We start from the raw sequence: 10,837 nt of genomic DNA, 5'->3' as shown, positions 1-10,837 counted from the left end.
TCATGCAAATCTCCCTCTTCAGCCTCCCAAGTAACTGGGATTATAGGCATCAGCCACAGCACCCGGCTAACTTTTTTGTATTTTTAGTAGAGACGGGGTTTCGCCATGTTTGCCAGGCTGGAAATTTTTGTGTTTTATAGAGACAGGGTTTCACCATGTTGGCCAAGCTGGTCTCGAACTCCTGAGCTCAGATGATCTGTCCACCCTGGCCTCCCAAAGTGCTGGGATTAAAGGCGTGAGCCTGGTCTTAACTCAATCTTGATGGTGCTTTCTTCCAACCCCAAACCAAATCCTACTGATGCCGTGCTTTTACACCAACTCTACCCCAAATCCTGAGCCAGCCTTGCGTGGGCTTTAGAAGGTCCATGCATCTGGAAAAAGACATAAACCTTTCCACATTTGTGCATTTTGGGGAGAACAGAGTCCACAGTTTTCATCAGGTTTTCAAAGAAGTTGGTGAAATAAAAAATAAGATAAAATAAAATAAAACATTAAAAACCTCTGCCCTGACCCACCCTAACCTCAAGTAATACAGATATAATCTACCTGTAATCTAACCCTAACATTAACCCAATCCTAACACCAGTCTAGAATCAAATCCAATCCTAATAGGCCTGACTTCTGAGAACTAGAATCTAGAGGGCTGGTGTTACAGTTCTTTCCTCCCAAAGCCACCCACCCCACCTCTGGGCCTGGAGCTTCAGTCTCAACTTGCTCTGTGCTCAACCTCTGGTGACCCAGTTTCCTCTGCCTGCTGCGCTCCCCAGCTGAGTCGTCGGGGGTTCCTGACTTTGACCCAAGACCTTAGAGCAGGACCTGGCTGTCCTCACTGCTCTGGGACACCCGCTTACTGTCTGCTCAATCTCTGTAGCCTCTTCCCTGGGCATGCGTTCCAGGAAGTCATTGTAATGCTTCAGGCCGATGGCCTGCTGGGTTGTCAGGGAGGCCTGGCTGCGGATGTCTTCCAGACTTCGGAAGCCCTGGAAAAAAGCAGCCAGATGGGGAGCTGTGAGGATCCAGGACCAATGAAGAGGCATGAGTGAGCACACACATGAAGCTTCCATCGCCCCAGGCTCTAGGGAAGGCTAGAGGCAGGACCAACCTAGGGGCAGTTGGGTCTGTACTCAGCAGGACTTGGGAAAGGCAGGGGGCGTGGGAAACATGCCATCATCCAGCCCTGCCACTATCCTAAAATACTCATTCATGATTCCATCACTCTGAGGATGGGCCTTGTCATCTTCATCCTTACCAAGCTGCCCTGGTGATTGTGGGCAGAGCCAGGATTGGGAACCACTGCTCTAGACATGCAGTGTCAAGGCCTGGCCTCCTCAGGAAGGCCCTTGCTGGTCTGGGGAGACAGAGAAACATACTTCTTGTCCCTGTCTACTCCTTCTTAAGGATACCAAGCAACAAGGCTGTTCTGGAAGCTGAGGGGTCTATATGAGTCCTGGTCCCCTTGAAAAATGGTCTCCCTATACTGTGGGTGCATTTCCATCAGAACACAGGGTAGGGAACTCTGGGGCAGGAACTCTGAGACACAGCAAAACTGAAGTAGGGGCTAAGCCAGGGTGTGACCTGTTGGTACCACATCTGGGCAGTCTTGGTCCCAGCTCCCCAGATGTTGGAGAAGAGCTCTAAGACAGGCACACTCTCACTGATATGGTCCAGCTTTCGCAGATGCCCGCTCTCCAGGATCTCTATGATTTTCTCAGCCATCCGCTTCCCAATCCCAGGGATACTGCAGGCCTCCTAGAGGAGGAGGAGGCAGAGGCAAAAAAGAAGAGTGAAGAGAAGGAAGTGGTAGAGCCAGTGGAAAGGAAGCTGACTCTTCTAGCAGATGCTGGCGTAAAAGCCCCCCCGGCTGCTTGGCAACTGTGTGGCTGTGTAAAGCTTGGGTGTAGTTGAAGATGAGAATTTTGGATAGAATGAGGGCTGGGTAATTTGTCTTTTGGTTCCCAAAAGGATGGAGACCAGCAATAAGAAGTAGAAAATAATGATGATATTAGTCACCACCACCACCATCATCACCATTATCATCATTCCAACAGCAAGAGCTAACATTTACTGAGGGCTTATTGTGTGTCAGGTCCTGTGCTACAGGGACCATTTCATTTAATGGTAGCCCCTTTTTACTAATGAGAAAACTGATGCTTTGAGAGTTTAAGTAACTTGTCTGGAGTCACACAGTTAGTGAATGACAGGAACCAGAGTTCAAACCCTGGTCTGTTAGGCTTCAGAGTCTAAACTTCTTTCAAACAACTTTTAAGGCTGGGCACAGGGGCTCATGTCTGTAATCCCAGCACTTTGCAGGGCTGAGCCAAGGGTGGATTGCTTGAGCCCAGGAGATCAAGACCAGCTTGTGTAACATGGCAAAACACCATCTCTAATAAATAAATAAATAAATAAATAAATAAATAAATAAATAAACAAACAAAATTACAAATAAAAAACTTCTAATTATGTTAAAAAATTCAAAAGTAGAGAGATCAGTATAACAAACCCCCAAGTACCCATCTCCCAGCTTCAACAACTATCAAGATTTTGCCAATCTGCTTTCATCAATTTTCCTTTTTTTTCTTTTGTGCAAGTCCTAGACCCCATAAAATCTTCACCACTGTACCTGAACCCCACTGGTGACTGACAGCGCCTTCACTAACTGCTGGCTAGTAAAGACCCCTCTTCCCACCCTAGCCCCTGGGTACCTGGTACGAGGTGACAGGCTTATGGAAGCTCTTGAGGGCATTGATGGCCTTGGCATAGCCCAGGGCCCTCCACTTGTCTCCCTGAACACTGTAGGCTTTGGCCAGAACTTCCAGCTTCTCTGTGATATGGAGGTTGTGGTTGGTCGCCTTCTGGCTTGAGGGCTGTGCACAGACCCACTTATCCAGGACCACAGGGGCTGGGCTAGGCTCACAATCTCCCTCAAGAGAGGTGGGGTAGTGGCCACTGATGAGGGCTTCCAGATCAGCTGCGCTAACCTGGGTTTCTTCCCCATCGCTGGCTTCATCATCAGAGATGGGCTTGGGGTAGAGAAGAAAAGAAAACAATAAATTCTTGTCCTCCAGGAGAAGGGATCCTTAAAGGTGGGGGTCATCTTCTTTGTGCAGGGGAAGGGTCTTCTAGTCAGACCTAAGAATGAGGTGGGGCCTTCTGCATCAGACTTGGATCACCTCGGGTGTGGGGCCACATTCCCTTTGGCTCCCCGCAGTGCCTAGCCCTAGGATCCCCGGTGGTATGTGTTAGATACAGCCTAGATGAATGCAGGAGTGATGAGTGTTGGGAAGAGCTATATGGCTTCACAATGGAGTCCTCCTCTCTCAGGGGACTGGGACTTTCTGAACAGTCATCAGGCCCTCCCCATTTCTGTGATCTGCTTCCTAGGGGAAGGGAGCTCTGAGGGATGGAAGGCTCCTGACCTGGGCTTGCGTGTTTGGTGCCTCTTTTGTCTTTTGGGGAGGAGACACAGGCCTGGTGGGAGAAGGAGGAGGAGAAAGGGCTGTCTGAAGCAGGGCCTCATGGGTACCAGGAGGAAGAGAAGCATCCTGCTCTGCCTTGCTGGGCTGTGACTGGTCCAAGTACCTGTGGGGATGGTGATGGGAGGTTAAGACACCAAAGGTCTCACCCTGTTTCTGTCCCCAGTCCTAATGTATTCTGAAATACTTGGTTTCCCAGTGTGTCCAATTAAGAAAATGAGTTTTTTGAGGTTTTTGGAGTTTCTCTTGAGACAGGGTCTTGCTCTATCACCCAGGCTGGAGTACAGTGGTATGATCAAGGCTCACTGCAGCCTCAACCTCCCTGGCTCAATCAATCCTCCCACCTAACCCTCTTATAGCTAGGACTACAGGCATACACCACCATGCATGGCTAATTTTTAAATTAATGATAGTTATTTTTATTTTTATTTTATTTTATTTTCTTGAGACGGAGTCTCGCTCTGTCACCCAGGCTGGAGTGCAGTGGCCAGATCTCAGCTCACTGCAAGCTCTGCCTCCCGGGTTCATGCCATTCTCCTGCCTCAGCCTCCCGAGTAGCTGGGACTACAGGCACCTGCCACCTCGCCCCAGCTAGTTTTTGTATTTTTTTAGTAGAGACGGGGTTTCACTGTGTTAGCCAGGATGGTCTTGATCTCCTGACCTCGTGATCCGCCCGTCTCAGCCTCCCAAAGTGCTGCGATTACAGGCTTGAGCCACCGCACCCAGCCAATCATAGTTATTTTTAATAATTCAAGAAGAGAGCTCAAGATGCTACTAGAAAACATTGGAAAAAAAGACTGGGATCAGCCCACCTACTGGGGATGAAGATGCTGAATCCAGCTACATCCACCAGCCTCCTCTCCTGAAGGCACAAGCTCAGCCAGGCTGACTTCACCAGCTGAGCACCCGGGGGCAGCTGGGGTAGTCTGAGAAGGCGGAGGGCTCGCTCATAGTCCATGCCTTCATCCACCACAATGTGAGTGACACCTGGGCCCTGGACAGGGCATAACTGGCCACCATGCTGAACAATCTGCTTCTCAAAGAGTTCTGCCCGGGCTCGTCCAATGCCAGTGCGCACAACATGGGCCCGAAGGGAGCTCAGCCACGCTGGGGAAGGAACATCCAGATGACTACTGTCATAACTTTTTAATTTTTATCTGCCACCCCCTGGCCACAACTTCTAACATGATCTGAATACAACTTCTAACATGATCTGAATGACGTGTTCACAGTCCCCTACCCTGAAAATAAGCATCTGTCTTCCATCCAGGCAGGTTTCCTTCTACATACAGCAAATTTTCTCACAGGCCAGCACTTGAATGTAAGGGACAAGGATTTTTATACGTCCTGTTCCTTGGTGCAACCTACAAGTGTCTGGCACATTGTAAGTAACCTGTAAATATCTGCTGAATGAATGCCTCCTCCCTTCTTACTTTGTTTTTGTTTTTGTTTGTTTGTTTGTTTGGAGACAGTCTTTTTTTTTCGTTTGTTTGTTTGGAGACAGTCTCACTCTGTTGCCCAGGCTGGAGTACAGTGGTGTCATCTTGGCTCACTGCAACCGCCATCTCCCGGGCTCAAGCGATTCTCATGCCTCAGCCTCCCAAGTAGCTGGGATTACAGGCGTGTGCCACCATGCCTGGCTAATCTTTTTTTTTTTTTTGAGACAGAGTCTTGCTCTGTCGCCCAGGCTGGAGTGCAGTGGCCGGATCTCAGCTCAGTGCAAGCTCCGCCTCCCAGGTTCACGCCATTCTCCTGCCTCAGCCTCCCGAGTAGCTGGGACTACAGGTGCCCGCCACCTCACCCGGCTAGTTTTTTGTATTTTTTAGTAGAGACGGGGTTTCACCGTGTTAGCCAGGATGGTCTCGATCTCCTGACCTCATGATCCGCCCGTCTCAGCCTCCCAAAGTGCTGGGATTACAGGCTTGAGCCACCGTGCCCAGCGCCTGGCTAATTTTTTGTATTTTTGGTAGAGATGGGGTTTCGCCACATTGCCCAGGCTGGTCTCGGACTCCTGAGCACAGGTGATCTGCCTGCCTTGGCCTCCCAAAGTGCTGGGATTACAGGCATGAGCCACCGCGCCCAGCCTCTCTCCATACTTTGAATCCTTTATCATTTATTCTTTCAACAATGCACGTTTCTTGCCCTTACACTCTGACAGACCCGACAACCCTGCCTCCAAAGCCTCTGCCATTTATTTATCAATTTGGCTGCAAAACAACTAACAACAAGCCTGGGTAATGGAGGGGGGCTTCTGTCCCAGTCCCCCAAGGCAAAAATTATACTGGTCATTCCCTGAGGGTCCAGGGAGTCTTTTTCCAATTGATAGGGGTCTTCAAGTAGAAAAGAAGATAACACAGCAAATGGCCTGTCCAAGACCCAGGACCAAGCTTAGTACAAGGCAGATACAAACAGACCTGCAGGCCCTGGACAGGCAGAGTCAGCTCCAATATCTGATTCTGGACATGAACAACATAGGGCTGAAGCACATGAAGGCTGAGGGTTCAAGCGCGCGAGGGTTCTGAGAGTGGGTCATCTCACCTTCTGCTGCTTCTCCCTCTTCCCTCCTGGGAATCTTTGCAAGTACTTTCAATGATGCATCAGCATGAATTTTCTTCCGCTTGGGAAATGCCTTCAGGATACCCCTGGGATCCATTGAAGTACGGCTGGATCCCGGCCTGTTGGAGGGTTAGTCAGGGCTGCTGTCAGGTGGAAATACAGAATTAAGGATCTCCAATCCCTTTGCCTATGGAGGTAGGGGGTAGCAGCCCAGTTTGGGGAAGCAGGAGGTGGGGGGAGGGGGTCTCTTCAAACCGGGTTAAACTAGGTTTTTAGCCTAGCTTCACACTCCCCAGTCTTTCAAAGTTGGAGTATTAGGGGAAATGAGGGGAAGGCTGGAGCCATCAGGGGTACTTTTGAGGAGTAGGAAACGATACCCATTCCTCAGAGGGGTTGCTCTAAAGATTCAGCACAGCCCTCCTGCTGCGGCCCACTTCGAAGGGCTTTACCAAAATGGGATGCTGGGCTAGGAAATGGAGCTTTAGGGGATGGAGCGGAGACTAGGGAGGATCTGCACATAAACTCCACATACTCTTTCTCTACCTCCAACACAGACTTGCAGAGGAAAACCTGAGGAGGGGGACTTTCGCGGGTGAGTGGGAACGCCCTGCACCTGCCCTGGCCTCAGCCTCTCGACATGGGGATGCTCAGCGCCGCAGGTGCGGGGAAATGGGGCACGGCCGCAGCAGGTGTGGGGAGCCCTCCGGGAATGGAGGAGTCTCGCAGCTGGGGGTGAAGACCCGGGCAGGTGTGGTGTACTCGCCCTGTACGCAGCTGGCGCAGGCCAGGGAATCCCAGCTCGGGGCTAGAAGAGAGTTGGAGTGCCCAACCCCGGCGCCAAGAGTCTCTCTCCAACCGCCAGAGTCAGTCTCCGGGTGCGGTCCACAACTGGCCAAGTTGGTCACCCGAGGGTGGGCAGCAATAGGCCACTTACCAGGAGAGCCAATGAGAACGGACGAAGGGGGGAAGGAGGGCAAATGCCCAGAATAGCTTCCGAGTCAGCCGGAAGTGACCCTCAGTGGAACGGTTGCCATGGTAGCGGCCGGGCGCGCTGCTTAGCAGAGGAAAGATGGCGGTGACGGGCTGGATGGAGAGTCTGCGGACAGCCCAGAAGACTGCGCTGCTGCAGGACGGTAACTCGAGGGTCCCCGCGAGCTCCTTCGTTTTTTTCCCCCAGGGTCCGGCCCTCCGGGAAGGGCCTCAGGGCCTGGGTCGGCAGAGCTGGAAGGGTCTCGGTGGTCAGCCGAGCCAGGTCCTGCATTTGCGGATGAGGAGACTGAGGCTCACAGAGATGACATGACTGGAACACATGTCTCCGGACACCCCTTAAATTCCTCTACACCATCTCGCCCCGCTCTGAGTTCTGTTTCTAATATAGTAATTTCTTTTACATTCATTATCTCATTTGCTCCTCACCACTGTCCTGAGAGGCTAATTTTCCACCCCGTTTTACAGAAGAGGAAACTGAAATTCAAGAATGTTTTAGACTTTAGAGAGGAGAGAGGCCTGGGCTCTAGTTCCGACTGTGCCATTAATTCACCACGGGCTCTCCAGTCGGCACCTTTACTTGTTTGAGCCTCACTTTCCTCATCTGTAAAATTAAGTGGATGGACTACCATTGTTATCTCTGAGGTCCTTTCCAGCTGTAATATTTTTGTCAAGTGAACCTCTAAATGTTTTCTGTGTCTTTAGGGGAGCTAGAGCAAGGACCAAGGGCTGTGCCTGGAAGAAGTGGGCACAGGGGCATGGATACCTAACTTTTCCTCACCCTAGGATTGGCCGATGTCGGCCCCCTGTGCACTTGGGTCCTTTCTGGACCCACTGGGTAGCCAGGATGAATTGCGTCTGAAGTTCCTGAGGCTTTCAAGATAATAGCTGGTGATTCACATTCACAGGCAGAGGCCAACCAGGGAAGCCTGGAGTTTGTGGAAATTAAAATCATTTACTCGTTCGTGCAACATTTAGGGAGGCTTTTACTATGTGCCACGCTCTAAATTAGAACAGAAAGAAAAAGATATGTTGTCACAGGACTTAGACTGATTGGGAAAAACATGCACTTAAATAATAAGATGTGTTAAATAGAGGTTGTAGTCTTGTATAAAATGGTAGGGAAGAGTGAAGGTGTAAGCGACATCTCTTTGGAAGAAGACCCAACAGAAGTGATGATGTTTCTGGGTCCTGAAGAATTAATAAGGCCAGGCACAGTGGCTCACGCTGGTAATTCCAGCACTCTGGGAGGCTGAGGCGGGTGCATCGTTTGAGCTCAGGAGTTCGAGACCAGCTTGGGCAACATGGCCAAACCTCATCTCTTCAAAAAATACAAAAATTATGGCTGGGTGTGGTGGTTCACGCCTGTACTCCCAGCACTTTGGGAGGCTGAGGTGGGCGGATCCCTTGAGGCCAGGAGTTTGAGACCAGCCTAGCCAACGTGATGAAACCCCATCTCTACTAAAAATACAAAAAAATTAGTCAGGCATGGTGGTGTGCACCTGTAATTCCAGCTACTCTGGAGGCTGAGGCAGGGGAATCGCTTGAACCTGGGAGACGGAGGTTACAGTGAACTGAGATCGCACCACTGCATTCCAGCCTGGGTGACAAGTGAGTAAGACTCTGTCTCAGACAACAAACAAACAAACAAACAAACAAAAGTCAAAAATTAGCCGGGCATCACGGTACATGCCCCGTAGTCCCAGCTATCTTGTGGCTGAGACCAGAGGACCGCTTGAGCCAGGGAGGTAGACGCAGCAGTGAGCCGAGATCATGCCACTGCACTCCAGCTTGGGCGACACAGTGAGACTCTGTCTCAAAAAAAAAAGGAAAAAAAAAAAATAGAATAGGTGTTTGCTGAGTGAAGAAGAGGGGACAGCTATTCAAGGAAGAACGACTCACATATGAAGGCCCATATGTAAAGGTGTGAAGGTATGTGCCTGATTACTAGGGGAGTACCAAAACGTTTAGTAATGTTAAAGCAGTCACCCAGTCAGAACAAACCACCTGTAACTATGTCAGGTACTATACTACATGCCAGAATAGAAGGGAGAATAAAAAGGTCCCTTTTCTGAAGCAGAAATAAGGGGATGTGGAAAATGAAGAGAGGTTACAGATAAATTGGGACATATTGTGATAGATTTCTTATGCCTTGCTAAATATTTAGGACATTTTCTCATAGGACAGTGGTTTTTATTTTTATTGTGGTAATAAATACATAACAGAATTTAGCATTTTAATCATTTTTAAGTGTACAGTTCTGTGGCATTAAGTACATTCACATTGTTGTGCAACTATCACCACCATCTTCAGAACTTTTTAATCTTTCTCAACGGAAATTTTTTTCTTTTTGGAGACAGGGTCTTGCTCTGTCACCCAGGCTGTGGAGTACAGTGGTACGATCATAGCTCACTGCAGCCTTGAACTCCTAGGCTCATGTAATCCTCCCACCTCAGCCTCTTGAATAGCTGGGACTACAGGCATGTGCCACTACACTCAGCTCAAGTGAAATTCTGTACCCATCAAACGCCAACTCCTCATTCCCTCCTCCTCCCATCCCCTGGCAACCACCATTTGACTTTCCGTCTCTATGAATTGGACTGCTCTAAGAACCTCATCTAAATGGAATCATACAATATTTATCTTTCTGTAACTGGCATATTTCACTTAGTGTAATGCTTCAAGGTTCATCCATGTTGCCACAGTTGGACGCTTCCAGCTGTGCCTTTAATTCACCACAGGCTCTCTAGTCGGCCCCTATACTTGTTTGGATCTCACTTTCCTCATCTGTAAAATGAAGTGGATGGGCTACGATTGTTATGTCTGAGGTCCTTTCTGGCTGTAATATTGTTTGTAAAGTAAACCTCTAAATGTTCCCTGTGTTTTTCGGGGAGATACAGCAAGGACCAAGGGCTGTGCCTGGAAGAGGTAGGCACAGAGGTATGGATATTGTAACGTGTCAAAGTTTTGCTCCTTTTTAAGGCTGAGTGGTATCCCATTGTATGTCTATACTGCATTCTGTTGATTCATTCATCTGTTGATGGACACCTGGGTTGCTTCCAACGTTTGGGTATTGTGAATAATGCTGCTCTGAACATGAGTATACAAAGATCCACTCCAGTCCCTGCTTTCACTCTTTTTGGTCACAGTAGTGTTTAAACAAATATTTTATCGGCCAGGATTTTGTTAAGTTCTTTTGTTAGTAGCATCACAAAATGATGTTAGATTCCACCCTATCCCCAAACAAAAACAATTCAGTATCGCATATGTGGTTATGCCTTGTCAAACCTGCAGATTTACCCCTGGGTGTGTAGGAGGGGTGTGGGAGTGGGGGTTACTCCCCTCCACCAAGAATCATGGCTATTGATATCTTGGGTTGGATAATGAGAATCCAATGTCCTTTTGATTTTTTAAAGAAATAATTCATTGTGGAAATATGAAAAATAAAATAAGTCACATGTAATATTAAATATTACTACCTAGATAATCATAATTTCGTTTAGTTTTTTTTTTTTTTTTTTGAGATGAGTTTCACTCTTGTTGCCCAAGCTGGAGTGTAATGGCGCAATCTCGGCTCACTGCAACCTTTGCCTCCTGGGTTCAACGGATTCTCCTATCTCAGCCTCCTGAGTAGCTGGGATTATAGGCGCCCGCCACCACGCTTGGCTAATTTTTTTTGTATTTTTAGTAGAGACAGGGTTTCACCATGTTAACCAGACTGGTCTCGAACTCCTAACCTCAGGTGATTGGCCTGCCTTGGCTTCCCAAAGGGCTGAGATTACAGGCGTGAGCCGCCACGCCCAGCCCATAATTTATATTTT

At 48.8% G+C, this 10,837-nt stretch overlaps 2 protein-coding genes across 5 annotated transcripts in view; one reads left to right on the top strand and one right to left on the bottom strand.

Moving 5' to 3' along the window:
* POLL (DNA polymerase lambda) overlaps positions 1 to 7,084 on the bottom strand; it is a 10,508-nt gene extending 3,424 nt beyond the window's left edge. For 2 of the 4 annotated variants that reach the window (XM_023206456.3, XM_023206457.3), the window contains exons 1-7: positions 6,964 to 7,016; positions 6,012 to 6,172; positions 4,286 to 4,580; positions 3,417 to 3,579; positions 2,703 to 3,020; positions 1,576 to 1,749; positions 852 to 980 (exon numbers count right to left, since the gene is read on the bottom strand). In XM_023206456.3, the coding sequence (XP_023062224.1) occupies positions 852 to 980; positions 1,576 to 1,749; positions 2,703 to 3,020; positions 3,417 to 3,579; positions 4,286 to 4,580; positions 6,012 to 6,126 (1,194 nt within the window). In that variant the 5' untranslated portion in view covers positions 6,127 to 6,172; positions 6,964 to 7,016. The other 2 variants (XM_023206455.3, XM_023206454.2) reach the window with 2 other exon arrangements.
* DPCD (deleted in primary ciliary dyskinesia homolog (mouse)) overlaps positions 7,033 to 10,837 on the top strand; it is a 21,586-nt gene continuing 17,781 nt past the window's right edge. Inside the window, exon 1 of the mRNA XM_023206459.2 lies at positions 7,033 to 7,162. Coding sequence (XP_023062227.1) covers positions 7,099 to 7,162 — 64 coding nt within the window. The 5' untranslated portion in view covers positions 7,033 to 7,098. The remainder of the gene's footprint in view (positions 7,163 to 10,837) is intronic.

The sequence above is a fragment of the Piliocolobus tephrosceles genome, chromosome 9, assembly GCF_002776525.5.
Source record: "Piliocolobus tephrosceles isolate RC106 chromosome 9, ASM277652v3, whole genome shotgun sequence".
Taxonomy (NCBI): Eukaryota; Metazoa; Chordata; class Mammalia; order Primates; family Cercopithecidae; genus Piliocolobus; species Piliocolobus tephrosceles.
The sequence above is the reverse complement of the archived record's forward strand: the minus strand, read 5'-3'. Positions and strand labels throughout refer to the sequence as shown.